The sequence below is a fragment of the Phragmites australis genome, chromosome 10 (genome assembly GCF_958298935.1).
Source record: "Phragmites australis chromosome 10, lpPhrAust1.1, whole genome shotgun sequence".
In the NCBI taxonomy this organism is placed as follows: domain Eukaryota; kingdom Viridiplantae; phylum Streptophyta; class Magnoliopsida; order Poales; family Poaceae; genus Phragmites; species Phragmites australis.
The window spans coordinates 28,319,012-28,337,526 of record NC_084930.1 but is presented as its reverse complement, the minus strand read 5'-3'; the positions used below and the strand labels follow the sequence as shown (position 1 = coordinate 28,337,526).

The window sequence follows — 18,515 nt, the reverse complement described above, 5'->3', positions numbered from 1 at the left end:
TTTGATAAAAATTAGATGATATCAAAGTATTTTTAATGACAAATTTATTACTATATTTTCATGTACTAAATCTTAATATTTTTTATATTTTTATCTATATTTTTAATATAAATGTCAACTCAAATGAACATATTCGCCGGCGCCCGGACGCCCATGCAGCTAGCGCGGATGTGATAAACGGCCCCGCTTTTCGTCCGCCCGGCCTGCCGCTAGCTTTTGCAAGCCATGAATGCATGTTCCCTAATCACCCCTCCCAACCCTCCTGTTCCCCGGCGTCCTCTTTCTTTTCCACCGCGCGCACCCGCGAGGAATAGCGTGACGCGACGGCCACGGCCACTGTGCGGAGGGAGCAGGCGGTGCGGCGCCCGACGCGGGGCTCGACCCGACGGCAGGCGGGCGACTGGGCGCTTTGATTATTCGGGCGTCTTTGGAGGTTGCTCCGCAGCTTTTTGGTTGCCCTGTCGGCGTTGCGGCGTGGGAGCCGTACGGGAGTTTTGCTCCTCGGTCGCGAATTCTTTTCGCGGATTACTGCGTGGAGCTTGGTTCACCGTAAGATCTGAAGCGCTGATGCAGATTAACTAGTGCAGGCTAGTGTGGTAAAGATGTAGCTGCTAAGCATATTTAGTGTCTGAATATTTGAGTTTCTATTTTTGATTTTTTCTGTTATTAGAAGTTAGAAATCTAAATTGAGAGGATTATTAAAAAATAATTTCTCGTCTTTTAAGGAAATTAACTGGAAGCTAAAAGTAACTTTTTTAAAAAGCGATATGCTGAGAAATTAAAAATTTATTATAAAACCTAACAACTAAAATTCAAAAACAATTTTTAAAAAAATCAAAAGCACAATGTTTCAGAAAAATAAAAACAGACACTAAACAAACACATCTTTAAGCTATCTTCAAATGTGAGGTTGAGAGAAACATAGATGTGCCATCATGCAACACTTCACACTTGCACTGGGGACGTTCCGTCTTGCCTGCCACCCAGCTAGTTGGCATCTCTGCCACTTTAGTCCCGTTTTAAAGAAGAGAAAAAGATACACATTTGCATTTCAGCCTTCATGCGTGGATGTTCAAACTCAGTGTATTTCATTTTCTAATTTTAGTTGAATGCGTCATTTCAAGAACTGCATCAATATTTGAAATGACACTTGCTATGGATATCCTCCTCCTCTACTGTCCCGCCCCCTACCTACCTCCCATTTTTTCGTCCCCTATCTCAAGTGGCTCACATTGGTCGAATTTGCAGAATTATTTTAATATTAGTTTTTTTATATAAATTACAAAAATAGTATAGAAAATGAAAAAATTCTAAAAATGTTATCTAATCGTCAAACGGCTTAGCGAAAATAGGTTTTTCGCTCTATGGTAGGCGAAAATATATTTTCGTCAAACCGCATGGTGAAAAAAAAGTGAGCGAACATTTTTAATATTTTTACTACAGTAACAGGAGGATTAACCAAACCTCCTCGAATGAACAGTAACCCACCTGTTTTTTGAATTTTTCTCGATCACACTTTCTCTATTTGAACAGTGGGTTACCGTGCTCTAAAATTTATAAAACTTTTTCAGTATATCCTATAATTCATGATGAATCCATTTTAAAAGAATTCACCTAAAACTCCAAAGATGACTACTTTAGAACTTCTAGTAATTTTTAAAGCATAAAAAGAGTTTCAAAAATTTGAATTTTTTTGAAAAAAATCACTAAAATTTGGAAATTTTCCATTACCCTTGGTCCCTTGGTAAATCCCAGACGATGCATGAATCACAAGGTGTGATCGTGTGGTGAGATAATAAAGTGATCATTTGGGGATTTTTTTAGTCACACCAGAAAAAATAGCAATTTCAATTTCTTTATATTTGAGGACATGTGAGCACCAATTTTTTACATTGCTTAGGCATCCGCAGTGTGTAAAAAAAATTATTATCTCTACATTCATTCTTCTCTCCTCGCTTCACCACCTACCAACTATCATCAATCGAAACTCTCATACAATTTTTTCAAGTAAAATCTATTTTTAAATCTAAATCTCAAATGTAATACAAACAGATCTTAAACTAAACCCACGTATAAAAGACCTATCTTAAGGCTAAGGGTTGTTAAGACCAAACAATGCTTCATCTAGAAAGAGCTTATCCACATCATTTATCTCTCAGTTTAATGGCTTGAGCTGAAAAATAGAAAAAAAGAATAAACATATATCATCACATGATAAAGTATCTTTCGTGAAATACATACTATAAAATTTATTTTCTTATTATCTTGCCTCTAATATCGGGAGTGTGCAGTGCCCATCTGATGTGTATAAATAATCGCACGCACCTATGCCCACAGCCCACTCCTCCCTCCCCTCATTGGCTCCCTCGCCTGCCTCCCCTCCACGGCTTCACCTACTCAACAGTATCACACTCCCCCCACCACACCGGGGCACCACACCTCGCCGCACCGCCACCACCGCCCCATAAAAGTGTGTTCTTGGCCACACGCGCGTCTAAAACCAGCTCGCAAGCGTTTCTTGGCAAAGCGGCGGCGGCGGCGACGCGTCGACGGCAAGATGATCACCGGCACGGACTTCTACCACGTGATGACGGCCATGGTGCCGCTGTATGTCGCCATGATCCTGGCGTACGGCTCCGTCAAGTGGTGGCGCATCTTCACGCCGGACCAGTGCTCGGGGATCAACCGCTTCGTGGCGCTCTTCGCTGTGCCGCTGCTCTCCTTCCACTTCATCTCCACCAACAACCCTTACACCATGAACCTCCGCTTCATCGCCGCTGACACGCTGCAGAAGCTCATCGTCCTTGCGCTGCTCACCGTGTGGAGCTACCTCTCCCGCCGGGGCTGCCTCGAGTGGACCATCACGCTCTTCTCCCTCTCCACGCTGCCCAACACGCTCGTCATGGGCATCCCGCTGCTCAAGGGCATGTACGGTGACTTCTCCGGCAGCCTCATGGTGCAGATCGTCGTGCTCCAGTGCATCATCTGGTACACGCTCATGCTCTTTATGTTTGAGTACCGCGGCGCCAGGATCCTCATCACCGAGCAGTTCCCGGACACGGCGGGCGCCATCGCGTCCATCGTCGTGGACCCCGACGTGGTGTCGCTCGACGGGCGGAACGACGCCATCGAGACGGAGGCCGAAGTGAAGGAGGACGGCAAGATACACGTCACCGTGCGCCGCTCCAACGCGTCGCGCTCGGACATCTACTCGCGCCGGTCCATGGGGTTCTCCAGCACCACGCCGCGGCCTAGCAACCTGACCAACGCCGAGATCTACTCGCTGCAGTCGTCGCGGAATCCCACGCCGCGGGGCTCCAGCTTCAACCACACCGACTTCTACTCCATGGTCGGACGCAGCTCCAACTTCGCCGCCGGGGACGCGTTCGGCGTGCGCACCGGCGCCACACCCAGGCCGTCCAACTACGAGGAGGACGCGCCAGGCAAGGCCAACAAGTACGGCCAGTACCCGGCGCCCAACCCGGCCATGGCGGCGCCGCCCAAGACCAAGAAGACCGCGAATGGGCAGGCCAAGGGCGAGGACGGCAAGGACCTGCACATGTTCGTCTGGAGCTCCAGCGCGTCGCCCGTGTCCGACGTGTTCGCGAACGGCGCCACCGAGTACAATGACGCCGCCGCTGTCAAGGAGGTCCGCATGGCCGTCGCCTCCCCGCGCAAAGGTAGCAGCTTTCCGCTCCATCGTTCCAGTTGAGCTCCTACTTAGTGATTGCAGCGCTGCTCTAACTTGGTCTGTTCTTGGATGGTCAGTTGCAACGGACGGGAGGAAGGAGAGGGGCGAGGAGTACGCAGAGCGCGACGACTTCAGCTTCGGGAACAGGGGCATGGGGGAGAGGGACGCGGAGGCCGGCAGCGAGAAGGCGGCGGCTGCGGCGATCGAGCAGGGGAGGGCCGGCGTGGCAGCGCCCGCGGCGATGCCGCCGACGAGCGTGATGACGCGGCTCATCCTGATCATGGTGTGGCGCAAGCTCATCCGCAACCCCAACACCTACTCCAGCCTCATTGGACTCATCTGGTCACTTGTCTGCTTCCGGTAACCACTCCCCTCCCCCATGGCCATCCTCACGTCGCCGGCAAGGTTCCATACATCAATGGGCAATCGATTCGATCGTTCACTAATCCGCTCCGTTTCTCGCCGCCTTGCTCGGCACGCAGGTGGAACTTCGAGATGCCGGCGATCATCCTGAAGTCCATCTCAATCCTGTCGGACGCTGGCCTCGGCATGGCCATGTTCAGCCTCGGTTCGTGCCTCTCCGCTCTCCTCTCCCAGCGCGCGCGAACTCTCCTAGCCTCCTCCGATGGAACAGTGAATCTTGTACTGACACATGCGTTCTCTCCGTGCGTTGCGAAATGCGTTGCGAAATGCAGGGCTGTTCATGGCGCTGCAGCCGCGGATCATCGCGTGCGGGAACAGGGTGGCGACGTTCGCCATGGCCGTGCGGTTTCTGACCGGCCCGGCCGTCATGGCCGCCGCCTCCTTCGCCGTCGGCCTCCGCGGGACGCTCCTCCACGTCGCCATCGTGCAGGTAAAAAAAAACCTCGCAACCCAACCAACCAACCGCACAAACAAACCGGCACAAGCTCATGCATGCCACTGACAAGAACCGCCTTTTGAAAAAAAGAAAACAGCGGTCAAGTGGCTGGCCGGGCATGCCGATCGATATGCCCCCCTGTGCCGCTAAAGCGCAGCACCGCTCGCTTTCGCTTTAGACTTTGCACGCACAAATGCTCGAACATTTTTTGGACGTTCGTTTTGTTTACTCGATGACTCCACGGTGGATGTGCAGGCAGCGCTGCCGCAGGGCATTGTCCCCTTCGTCTTCGCCAAGGAGTACGGCGTGCACCCTGACATCCTCAGCACGGCGTAAGCGCTTGCCCCCATGCCCAGCTTTGTGTTCCATCCGTCTCGCGACGCCGAGATTCTCATCCCCCCCGAGCCTCAGGGATTTGTCTCACCTGCCGTTTGCTTGCGTTCTTGCAGAGTCATCTTCGGCATGCTCATCGCGCTGCCCATCACGCTGGTGTACTACATCCTGCTGGGGCTGTAAAGAAACAACAAGCCAAGCTGTTGCTGCAGGTCACAGCTAGCCATGCCGGATGGGTTAGGTGACAGGAGGGGGCATGGGAGCTGCAGCGACTGCAAGTGCGTGCAGGGGAGGACACGGAGGAGGTTAACTAGGATTACTATTCTTAGGTGTAGAGATCATGGAAGGCGATTAGAGAAGAAAAATGTTCAGGACAAGAGTCGGGTACTTGGGTTGAAGGAGGGCCCGGGAGTTGACAGAGGTACAGAGCTTCCGGTTGTTCAGGCTGTAAGGTTGATTTGAGGTTTTAGGAGGTTGTGATGGGGAGTTTGCCATGGATGGTTGGGCTCGTCTTGTACAATGGATGGATGTCACTTTGATGGAATGCTAGAGTTCTTGTTCATCTTAGGGTACCAACTACTTGGCATGACACGATCGATTTAGCTTCAGTAACAGCATTTGACATGGACTTTGTGGCAATTAAGGACATGTTTGGTTATCAACTAAGTTTGCCACGTCTAAAGTTAGTTAATAATACTTAGTGTTTGATTGTTATAATTTCAGCTTACCTAACTTTTTAGTTGTTGTAGAAACAATTTTTTACCAAAACTTGTCTAAGATTAGTCGGTCATTTTTCTTGCCATATAAGTATAGCAAGACTAAACTTACGTAAAATTTTACGGCAAAGCTAGTTACCAAATAAACAAGCCCTAACTCAACAGCCTTGTTCTTGGCAATGCAGATAAATGAGTTAGGTTTCGTAATGCTTCATCTTGCAATTCCATGTGCCAATCTTTAGGGGGTACCTGTATTTAGAGTACTATAGCCGTATGTTTGCGCAGACTGTTTGGCTAGTTACTTGGAACACGTCCTAGTTAGGCTGGGCTTAGGCCTGAGTTTCCTAATAAGAATTTTTCATACCCAGGCTCGGCTCAGAATATTAACAAGCTTAAAAATAAACATCATGTGGATAGTGGAAGAAAGCACAGGCACACTGAACTATGTTTCAAGTTTCATGTCAATGAGAATTTGACCACACATTGGGTTCCACACTTCATTACGTTGGATTCTAACACTGCTGGTTAATATCATTAAAAACGGAATTAAAGGTCTAAATTGTGGCTCACAGCAGTCTTAATCATGCTAAAACTATATTGGCTCGTTTGATAAGACATGGCTTCACTTGAGTGAGGCCAATTGTTATTCGTTATCTTAATGTGAACGTGTGTGTGACTGGTGCTGTTTAGAAATGTGAAAGAAGGGATCATGCACCACGTCATAACAAAAGGGTCAAACCACATAACAATAACTCAAATAGTTTTCAAATGACAGGAGTATAACTTTCGATCTCTATATCAATAAGACGTCAAAAATATATACATCCATCTTATCTTACTATTACTAATTAGAGGTTCCTTTTAAAGGCTCCAAATTAACCTCTGATGAGACGTGCTAGAAAAAAAGAGAGAAATATTAGAAATTCTTATAAAAAGCAAAACATTCGACCATCGATTTTGATAGACTCTAATTATTATTGACAACAATTGTCATTGGATCTAACATATTTTTAAATTACCCACATTTCATTTCCGTAGAATCAGTAAAAATAGACGGTATGTCACAGATGGTTTCTTAGGACCCGTTATTGATAAAATACCTTTAGACGGTTGCTAAGATATGTGTGCCTCTAACAAGACTGTTGTCTGGCTGTGCCTGAACTCACATATGATTTTTACAAATCCATAAACTTCTATTATACAGACACAAACGATGTTTAGAAAAAACTCATCTGTGATATTGTCGTAGATGGTTTTTTTAAGATACGTATATGTCTGTACAATAGACACAGGTGGATTTTATGAAAACCCGTCCGTATTTAAAGACCCGCGAACTATTTCAAATTTGACCGCTTGTTTCCTTGTCTCTTTTGGCTTCCCACACAACTCGCTCATTTACCCTAACTCTTTTGGCCTCCCCCCACATAACCCGCTCATCTTCTCTAAGTTTTTTGCTTCCCACACACAACACACTCGTCTCCCCTGGATCTTTGGCTTCCCCCCTCCCCCCACAACCCGCTCGTCTCCCCTCGATATAAAGCGACGAGGAGTGTCCATCTTCCTCAGTCACTATCCTTGTGTTCATATCTTCTACTACAGGTTTTTTCGCCGGAGAAGTGAGATCTGGAGTCTGAATCACTTTCACTGCACTGAGGTGAGTATCATAGGTTTTCCATTGCAGTTTAGTTAGGGTTTGTTAGGTTTTGCTTCAATCTTTGTAATCGAGGGCAATGTCTTGTTTTCGTCGTAAATCTGTAATGGCTAAGTTCATGCTAATCAGACGGTGGCAGGATGGAGTTGTCCCTATGGCTGCTTCCATGGTGCGGATGCTTGGCATCGACTTCGGTCGGGTGGAATTTGTGTTCTTCGCTATTGTGATGGCCCTCTCCATGGATCTTGTATTTTCTATGAATCGCGTTCTCTATTCTGTTTTTCCATATGGAAATTTCTCCATTGTTGTTCGTCACAACTGAGACATTTTCGTCAACTGCAAAATATGTTCGAACCAGCATTTCTTGCGTAACTACGGCTGGCTGTTTATCAGCAATGCAGTCTGGTTTTGGATCATGCATGAGCTAGTCAAGATGGAGCCTAATCCGGATGATTGCGAGCTACTCATTGAAGATGATACTTAGGTTGATATTGTGCTGAAACGCAAGTGGCTGAGATGATGTCAATTATTTCATATTCTTAGAAGACAATGTCGATTGACCAATGATATCGATCACATTTGGTCCTTATGTAAGACGGCGTTGCCATGATGTCCATCATCTCATCTTTTTGAAGATAGCATCGTCAATGATGTATAGCTAGCTATGTTTATGTGTTCTGAACAATGTATGATGTTCTTACCCCTTGTGATATGCAAATACTTGTGTTTTGTGTTATGAATAATGCGTGATGGATGTTATAATCAATATGTGATCGATGTTCTGAATAATGTGTCCATGTGTTATTTAATTTGTGACTCGTAAAGTATGTATGCTATATCATGAAGATAACCAAGAAGTAAATTTGCTTATAAGGAAGAAAGTGTCACACAGACTATTTTTTTAAAAACCCCCGTCTGTGTTAATTAACACAGACAGGTTCAACAAAAACCGTCTATGATCCTTATTACGCACAAACAGTATTATAGAAAATCTATCTATGTGTAATTTTATTACAGACGGAGCAGAAACTATCTGTAACAAGATCGATATTACATACAATTTTATAGAGATAGAACCTAAATTCATCTGTGATAGAGTTTAAAATTCATATGTAATAACCCGTTCTGAATTAGTATTTGTCATTATGAAAATATCAACACAAAGTACTCACAACGCATGATTTAAATTTTCCACCTCTGCCACTATGAAAAGTAACTCAAAATACCTTAATACATGCTTTTTAAATTACCCACCTCTACCATTATAAAAAATTAACACAAAGTACCCCTAATACCTACTTCTAAATTACTCAGCTTTGCCATTATGAAAACTAACCAAACAAACCCAAATATCTAATTTTAAATTACTCACATATACCATTATAACAAAATTAACCCAAAGTGTTGCTATCTTGCAACGTTCGATATACTTTTCACCTAAACATTAATTTAGACCTCTCTCCCAATTATATCATGTAATCCGGAGACACTAAAAAATAAAGAAAATATTATACCATTGATGTCCACAAACATATTACCGAATACCAAGAATGTGAGAAAAAATAACTTTGTGTAAGACTCTGATTCAATGGTGAAATATAGAGTAAATTTAAAAAACTACAACTATTTTGACATATGTTGTAGAAATCTACAACTTTTGATGTCCATTTAAAAAACCTACAACTATTTTAACACATGTTGCAAAAACTACAACTTTCTCACTGTTGGTCCACCTGTCATCCTCTCTATCATGTAATAGAAAGATTAATCGTAGGTCCACCTACTGCCAGAGGATAGTAGGTGAGCCCACGGTGAGGAAGTTATAGTTTTTTTATAACATGTGTCAAAATAGTTGTAGTTTTTTTAAATGAGCATCAGAAGTTATAGTTTTTTACAACATATGTTAAAATAGTTATAAGTTTTTGAAATTTACTCCGGAATATAATTAGGAAACATGGTTAATATACACACATTAATCATCTCTAAATCTTAAATTATAGGTATTCATAAAATTCTATTATTCATGTATTTTCTAAAACTATTTCTAGCCCGTACAAATACAAAGTTTGATGGACTAGTTTTATAAATGTGAGCATCCGTATCGAGTCTGAGACTCTAACGTAGCTGAACATATTCCATCACAAGTACCTAACCAACGTCATTTTATAATTGAATATTTCAATTAATTGGTTGTTCGTTTTCTTAGTTTCTTTCTCTTCGAGATGTTTTCACCAAATTGTTGAATCGCCAAAAGTCTCAAGATGGCAATATTTTATGTTTCAATTACAGTTATTTTTTTTTTGTTCCCAAACGAAACTACTGCTATATATTCAATAAAAGGAGTAAAATAAGGATCGCCTAATGTGGTGGTTGCAATGTCTTCAATTAAATTTCTTCTTGATTGATGATATTGGAAAACTAGATAAAAATTGGACTTGCAATGCATCAATGTGCTCAGACACAGTTGCACACGCTTAATCATGATAGTGATACACTGATACTTCATCACACCATTTGCAAAGAAGAATGAAATGACATGACCAAATGGCTCTCTTCGTAACCTTGCTAAGCTCCGTTTTAAATATCACTTATCCATTTGTATTTATAATGTGACGAAGAGTTGAAAGAAACGTGGAACTATAACAGCAAAATCTTATTAAACCGGAGAAGCTATAATTTGCTTGAGTGTTCTGTCCCTCCTCCACACCTGAATTTCTAGCTGCCCAATCCTTGCTCTGATTCGTGCTGAGGAAGGTTTCCTCCACCTCTGACAACGCTCTGGTGTGGCTCTGCGGTGGCTAGGATTAGGATTTGAGGGTTAGGATTTGTGGTGGTGGGGGTGGACTTAGAGAGAAGGTCAACAGTGACGGTTGAACTGGCGGTGGATAATGACTCTGCGGTGACGAGGTGATAGGGCCTTGCTGGAGCTGCGGGTGGCAAGAGAGCGGTGAGTGATGCCAGCGGCAGAAAAGATTAAGGGATGATACGTTGGAGACGGACTAGCGTAGCGACGGGAGCTGATCGTGGGCTGCCGGAGAAAACAGAGGAGGGCAGGACTAAGGCGAGGGTGCAACAGAGGCTCGCAGGAGGCGAGCAGCTTGCGGACAGGGAGGTCAGGGAACGGTCAGAGGTTGAAGAAAGGAGTGATTGATCTTAATCGAAGGGCCTAAAAAATCGAGTGCTTGATGCTGAGAAACACCCGAGTGGTTCTGTAAACTAGTAAAAAAATGTTCTGCAAGTAACTACACGATTCTACTGTGCGCAGTCAACACATGTACTTGTATCCACCTCGTGCCTGAACTGGTGGTGTATGTAGCAGTTTAGGAACGACCAAGCCTCTAGCTCCAGGGCGTGTGGGACCCACATTCTATACCCGGCCACTACACGGTATTATGTATTGTGGGATATGACGTGGACGATCAGGCATATCCAGCGACAAGCCGACCCTCGTTGCCGGACTTCCTGTGCTCCCCTCTTCCTCCTCCTCCTCCTAATCCCTTTCTTAAACGAGTACGCATCATGCAGTATAACATTTCCGAAGCCGAGTTCACGGGGCCTACAATATAATGGCATGTAGTATGGTATCACGGCAGCACTCATAATTCTTCTTGGTAGTGTCTAGTCCAAAGTCCAAACCATGCAATTCGAGGACGGTTGGTATAACAAATCGATGTACTAACCAATATGTTTTCCCTGGACTTATATACGTTTTTCAGGGGCCGTCGCCCTCCGTATTAAGTATTGCTGTTGGGCTCATAATTTAGGTTAGCAAATCTTCATTAGGTTCCCTAAAAAAATTTGCAGAGGAGATTCGCAGCAATTCTTGGAGCACTGTCGGGCTGTACGATGAGGACTCAGGAGTGAGGAAACACATGTATGTACAGGACGTAGCCTAACCGGTCTAATGATCACTTCTCCAAAGAGAAAATGGGAAAGGAAAAGCGGGTGATGATTTCTCATGAGACCGGCCGGGAAAAGCTTTTGCACTAGCACGTTGGAGCAAAAGTACCCGCAGATTCGTCAGGGTTTCAACACAGACATCAGATCACCTCAGCTTCTTCTCGTGTTAAATCCATGCCACAAAAAAAAAAAATGATTTCACAATAATGACGACACGAGGTACTTTCCACCAGCCTAGCCGAAATGTTTTATAACTTTTTTATCTGGTATATGGAGCAAGATTTTAAAAAAGGCGGCCATTCGCGCACTCATTGTTTATGATTTTACGAAATTGCAACACCTTTCAGATCCTCAGTGGAGGGCAAACACAGGATGCTGAAACATGTACCTTAACCACTTTAGCGAAACTCCTTGCCAACTCCAGCCTCCAAAGAAAGGTAGCCTACACGTCTGATCGAACATGCAAGTTTTTTCATTCTGCGGTGATATGAACAGTTTCGGTTGTGTTATGTTGGGTGGATTTTTGCTACAATGCATGAGTGATAGACGTTAGTATCATGCAGTGATAGTATCCCAGCCCCAGGCGCAGCATCGACATCACAGTGACAAGTCGACCGGTCGATCGGGATGCCATAAGCAACAAAAGCGATAACATCATAACAACGCCATGCCATGCTGGTCCGGTCCACCAACGAGAGAAAGAACGCGATGATCAGGACGTGACAGCCGGGGTTAGCTAGCCAGGGCAGAGTAAAATAACGCGAGCGTACTCGTACTCTCGTACCCCCGGCCGATCGATGCGGCAAACACTGCAATGATCGCCTCGCCGCTTTGGAGCTCCCAGCGGCATGCATGGCGGCGTCGGTGGGGGGGGGGGGGGGCGGGGGCGGTAGGCACCGGCATCATGGCGCACGGAGGAGCACGGCGGGATGGCCGGCCACTCATGACGGCCACGGGCCACACACACCGCGAAAAGCCACGGGAGCCAGCCAATAAACAACGCAAAAGGCGCGGGGCCAAGCGCGCCCTCTCACCCCTCGCGCGCGGCTCCCGAACCAGCCGAGCGTCCACCCGGGCGAGGCAGCCGGGCAGGGTGGGGGCGGGCACGGGGCCGCGCCGGGCGGCCGAGCACTAGCCGCAGTTCAGTTCGGCACGGCGCGCGCGTACGTGCACCGAGGTACGTGGGGGCAGCGGCTTTTTGGTTGGCACCAGCCTTTGCCTTGCCGCGCGCGGGGTGGTGGGAGTGCGAGGGGTGCGTGCGCCGTGCGGTCGTGGCCCCCGGCGCGCCGGGTGGTCCTCGCGCGGCGCCCAAAGGCGCCTACAGGCCGGGCCGGCATCTGAGTTGGCGCGCTGGGCCTTGTCTGCCTGCCAGTGGCGCGCGTGTGGGGTGTCGCGCTCGCGCCGGCCGCACGCTGCCACGGCACGTCACAGATGCTGCCGCCATGCTGGGCGTGTCGCGACGGGGCTGGCTCGCTAAAGCTACCTCCGGTGTACGGCTCCTCGTTAAACTGAAGATTTTTTTGCCATTCTCTCCTCTTTTCCTTTCGATCGTCCGTTGTCGATAAGCGATGCTGCGATGGCTGCCATCACGTCTCAGAGCTCCGGCATGCTCGCTCCACTGTCACGCTCGAGTCTCGACACCATGGGATGGGACTTGGACAAGGAAGATCTGAACCTGATGCCTTGGTGACACAATCGACGCATCAACGGCTTGTTGTCGTACCGGTCAATTTTTCTGTAGATAACTCGAATCAAACTTGAAAGAGCATCTGAGTGGTGTATAGCGCATCCATCATGCCAAGTTGGAAGGATGGGCACGTACGTACCAATACCGAGAGGCCAAGCTGGAGTCCCATTAGTGGAGGTACAACTGGAAAGGTCAGATACTGGGCAATGCTGCGAGTCTCGTTGCTAGGTGATCAAGAAACTGGAGACTCTTGAACAGTCTCTAAAATGGTGTCGATTTCACGGTGCTACTACTGTTAAGATGCAGTGAAGAAACGGGAGATTCTTGTCCGGCAGTGCACATAGGAATATAAATATAGAGGGTCCGTATCGACCCCTGTGATACTGGGGAGCCGTTATATGAGATGTACGCAAGTATATATTGCCTTCAACCTTCCAAGAAGTTGGAACGATACAGCAAGCTCACGAACCAATGGCAACGGCGATGCATGCACGACGCAACCTTTGCATCGCATGGTGGTAAAGGGCGGCCACTTTACCACCGCATCTTTCACATGCTTGCCCTGACCTGACGGGGCCATCAGCAATCGAGCACCTGCCTGAATCTTTCCAGCGCTTGCCCATAATGAGTGCAGTGTAGCGAATCGAATCGGAACCAAGGCAACCTCAACGTAGCTTAACTAGCTTTATTCTCTACGGCTATGGTGGTGGCCGGCTAAGAGTAACTTCAACCGATTTGCTACTCGGCTTTTTATTCTATTTTTTTAATAGTGATAAAAACGGCCTCGAACTGACTCGCTACCAACGTCGCTTTTTTTTGCTCTTCATCCTCGTGGCTTTGGTCGCCACATCTGGCAAACGACGCATCCTCGCTATCGACCGACCGCCGCTACAAAATCCTCCCTTTGCGCCACCGCCTGCTAAGTCCGTTTCCATCTCATCCTCTTTCCCTCTTCCTGATTTGTGGTCATATGCGTCAATTTGAGGGAGGCTCGCCGAATCTGCCTAGGCTTGCCGGATCTGAGGGGGAGAGACATACCGGAGGGGGAGTTCACCGGCCGCTGCACTCATGCCGCCCTTGGTTCCGCACTCACACTGCAGTCCTCCCCACGCTTGCCCACACGTGCTGCTAGACTATTTTTTTAGTTACGCAGCTGAATCTGAGCTGCGTATCACCCCAACTCTTCCTGCTTCAATTTTGATGCTTGTTTCCATCGACTGGGGTACTAGATTTGAGAATAACTGATTTCTTATTTGGCTGGGCAGTAGGACGTGTCGCCGCTTGTAGCGAACATGACCCCTTTTGGGCATGTATGTGATTTTAGTGATTAATGACAACATAGTTAATGAGACTAACTGATGAGCCCATTGCTCCTTAGGATACGATTAATACCACCAATAATCCTCAAATCATACAAGGTCCAATTACAAGAGCACGTGCACGACTTTAGACCACCAGGTGAACTTGTTCCTCGCTGTTCGTGTTTCCTTGGATGGATTACCACTAAATTCTTGTGATGTTTTATTGCATAGAAACGTGGGAGAAGCACCACAACCTCACTCGGATGTCACTCCTCGAAGGCCAAATCTACTCGGACTCAAGGCTGAGCTCTAGTCGTGGTCGTGGTCGAGTTCCAGGACAGCACGTTAGTAAAACGGGCATAACTCTCTCATACAAAGTCTGTTTTAGGCAACCTTGGACATTCTGGAAAGCTTACGACAAGCCCTTTTCAATGGATATGAGTTTGACCAAATATTTCTTATAGTTTAGTCAGAGTCAAAGGAATAAGATGTTGCGTTAGTGTTTTGAACCCTGTCGGGTTTTGTAATCGTGTCGGAGTCTGAGTCCAGGTTGTGCACGCCTCACTCCATAGTTGCATAACCCTAGGTCGACCTCCTCACGCCCCCCTATAAATACACAGTAGCCGTCGTAGTTTAGGCTTGGATTTAGCTTAGATTATTCTGTTTAATGCAGTTTCGCCGTTTATTGGTTTGTGGAACCCCAAACTCGAGTGCTTCATTGGTAATTAGCAATATTCAGATTGTATATACCTGTTCTTGCTTGTGTTCTCGATTCGCTTACAGGAAAAGCCTTCTTGGCAAGGTCAACCACATCTTGGCACGGTTGATAACCACAGAGTAGTGATGTAATGGTTGCGAGGGTTTTTGATCTGTTCTGATCGGAGCCTTTGGATCATCAACGTCGAAACTCCACTAATCGATTTATCATATTATCTTCGAAAGATCGGGCAAACGCGCATCAAGTGGTATCAGAGCCTCGGTTGCCCGTTAGATAATCTCAGTTATCTCTTTTTGTTTCGTCGAGTTCCTTTACCCAGAGTCCAGAAAATTACCCCACAAAAAAGGATTTAGATCTTAGTTTTCCGCTGTCCAAACTACTTTGTGTCTTTCGCAATTTTCTTTTCAGTTTTCGCATTGTTGAGTTTGAGTCCATCATCGGTGTCTTGTTGCTGGTCGAGTCATTGTATTCTACTTTTTAGTCGTCGAGTTACTCGGCTTGCCTAGTCTGCTATAGCCGAGTTTGTATCCCCTCGGGTCCTGACCACTCACTCCGACCACTCACTCGGGGCCCTGACCACTCACTCCGACTACCCCTCGAGTCCCGATCACTCACTCTGACCACTCACTCGAGGTCCCGACCAACCCTCGGGTCCCGACCACTCACTCCGACCACCCATTCGGGATCCCTACCAGTCACTCCGACCACCCTTCGGGTTTGACCACCATAGCCGAAACAGAGGTAGCCAGAGTTCAGAGAGAGAGAATATCTTTTTATTACCTTTATACCACTGCTCTTCGGAAAAAGTTTGTGACCCATATACCTCTTTCGACTTAGAAAAGTCAGTAGAAGAGTTTTGAGTTTGTGTCACATTCGCAAAAAAAAAGAAAGAAAAGAAAAGAAAGCAAAAGCAAAGAAAAAAAAAGAGAAGAAGAAAAGAGTGCAAAAAAGAAGAAGAGAGAATTAAAAAAGAAGAAGAAGAAGGAAACAGTTTGCATTGCAAATTTTGTTCCATTGTGCTTTTGTCTGTTATAGTTTTCGGCTTGCTTGAGCTAGTTCTAGGAACGTGTTCGAGTCAGTAACTGTAACGAGTACTGTGGACTTTTATTCAGTTTTGCTAATCTGATTTTAATTATTGTTATTCCTTGTTACTAAATATTATCTGTCCAAGATATACCTTCTCTCAATCAGAACGGTTTCTTCCCTTGCAACTACCTCACTCACACCCGATAAGGTATCATGAACCAGCCACCGGTTGTACCAACTGCTGTGTATGGTAAGAACACTTGAAAGAGCGTGGTAAGATGCTTGAGAGTGTGTGACTTTACCTCCACCACCTAGTAGTCGATAGGGATAATATCTTTTGTTATCTTCTGTCTAATACTAACCATGGCAGGTGAAACATCGGATGCGAAAGAGTGTGTTTTGAGAGAAGAACTCACAATGTTGTTGGATGAAGAACAATGAAAGCATTGCAACGACTCAATACACGCTTTGATCGATTAGTTAATCTGCCACCGAACAATGGTCGACTGGATCCTCATGTTGCAGTTCATGAACAAGAGGAGTCCGTTGCGGATGAAGAAAATTTGAGGCAAGAACATGACGCCTTTGATGCACGACAACAAAATCGATTGAACTTCAACCGTCAAGGTATGAGAGGTAATGATTTTCAGCAACATAACCCACGTGTTAATGATAATCTATTTGCTAAGGTGAAGTTTACTATACCATCTTTTGCGGGTGCTTATGATGCTAAAAAGTATTTAGATTGGGAGATGACGGTCAAACAGAAATTTAATGCTTATTTAGTTCCTGAAGTGCATAGAGTTAGGCAAGTCACTAGTGAATTTAAAGATTTTGCAATCATCTGATGGAATAGAGTTTGCATCGATGGATTAGCACCTACGACATGGAATGCTTTAAAGGTTGATATGCATAACAGATTTGTTCCACCCTCTTTTAAACGTGATTTGCATAAGAAATTACAGCGCTTAAACCAAGATGATAGATCTGTAGAAGAACATTATCTGGAACTACAAATTAGTATGTTGTGTTGTGATATTATTGAGGATGAAGAGGCTATAATGGCACACTTTTATGGAAGGTTAAGACGTGAAATTCAGGATATAGTTGATTACAAAGAATACGATAGTGTTCCTAGATTGTTCCAACTTGCATGTTTGGCAGAAAAAGAATTACAAGGACGACAACAGAGGTCAAGGAACAATTTTGGAAGCTCGACTTCTTTAGAATCAACGCCGGGTCACGACAAAATAGCCCCACATTCAGCTTCACGGTCTGCTACCCCTTCTTGAGTAGGGTGCATTCAGCAGTACCCTCAACATTGTCACACACTCATGAGGTAAGCAAATTCGTAAGTGTGCAGGGTCCAGCCAAGAGCTCTTCTTCGGTTGTCTCTACAGGCCGGTCGACTGGGATTGTATGCCACTGATGCAAGGGAATGGGCCACGTCATGAAGGATTGCCCAAGTCAGTGAGCATGCATTGCAATAGAGGACGGTTGATATGTAAGTGCTAGTGATGTTGAGGATGAATATGCTCTTACAGCTAACCTTGCAGGTAAACAGGACGAATTTGAGACGGATAACGATCATGAGGAAGAATTGAGTGCAGTTGCTACAGAGAATTATAGAACACTCATTGTGCAGCAAGTGTTAAGTACTCAAATGGAGCAAGCGGAACAGTTACAACGCCATAATCTATTTCAAATGTTCCTCATAGTCAAGGCATCTTGGAGTTCTGGTGACTTGTCAACACCTTGGGCTTTGCTGGATCAAGCTTGTTGGCACTCTGACTTGGTGTGGAGCGACGACAATAAGCTTGTATAGGGATACAGAGACCCTTACCTTGATAGTTTAAGCTCCGAAGTGAAGACAGAGACAAGTGTCAAGAATATAGACTAGTGGTGAGACCTCGCCTTTGTGGTTTGGTGACTCAAGAGCTATGACGTGGACTAGGGGTGATATTCATGCCATCGATACCATAAGATAAAAATTTCTTGTGTCGAGTTTGCTCTCTCTACCTTATTTACGTTTCTACATTTACATACTTACAATTTACCTTTCTAGAGTTGGTTGCAAAGTTTTTAAACGGTAAAGTAGACACACTAGATGTCTTATTATTTGTAAGTCCGAGGTTTAGATGTTTAGAGTCACCGAGGAGGGGACGAGACAACGCATCACCAACAAAGAGAGACGATTCGATTCATTAGCGAAGTGTATCCTTTTATGATCTTTAAATATTGATACATTTAATCATGTTTATTCTCTCACCAATACACATGATATTTGGACTAGTCTCATTCAAATAAATGAAGACACAAAGGATATACGTAATGAAAAATATCATGTGCTAGTTACTAAACTCAATGACATCAAATAACTTCCCCATGAAAGTGTTAATGATATGCACTCACATTTGAATAATCTTGTCAATGAGATTAATGGGCTAGGTTTAATGCCAATTGAATATGACCAAATAGTAAGAAGAATACTTCAAGCTCTTCTTCCAAAGTACAAGTTGATAGTATTCATCATCTACGATAATACCGATATTAAGAAGATGACTCCAAGTCAAGTTCTCGGCAAGATCACCGCCCATGAGATGACCATGAATATTGGGGTTGAAGCTTCTTCC

The 18,515-nt window shown here is 45.4% G+C and overlaps 1 protein-coding gene across 1 annotated transcript; it reads left to right on the top strand.

Annotated features, from left to right (window-relative positions):
- The first annotated feature begins 2,354 nt into the window (after positions 1-2,354).
- LOC133930571 (probable auxin efflux carrier component 1c) lies at positions 2,355-5,445 on the top strand. Its single transcript, XM_062377240.1, has 6 exons — positions 2,355-3,680; positions 3,769-4,051; positions 4,174-4,259; positions 4,387-4,544; positions 4,806-4,882; positions 5,000-5,445. The coding sequence occupies exons 1-6, from the start codon at positions 2,558-2,560 to the stop codon at positions 5,064-5,066; spliced, it is 1,794 nt and encodes a 597-aa protein (XP_062233224.1). The 5' UTR covers positions 2,355-2,557; the 3' UTR covers positions 5,067-5,445.
- Positions 5,446-18,515: the final 13,070 nt, after the last annotated feature.

Excerpts from the sequence above, each read along its gene's own strand:
- LOC133930571 (XM_062377240.1), top strand. The coding sequence starts at position 2,558 with ATGATCACCGGCACGGACTTCTACCACGTGATGACGGCCATGGTGCCG. Across the intron at positions 4,052-4,173 it reads TGGTCACTTGTCTGCTTCCG|GTGGAACTTCGAGATGCCGG; the intron begins GTAACCACTCCC and ends CTCGGCACGCAG. Across the intron at positions 4,883-4,999 it reads CCTGACATCCTCAGCACGGC|AGTCATCTTCGGCATGCTCA; the intron begins GTAAGCGCTTGC and ends GCGTTCTTGCAG.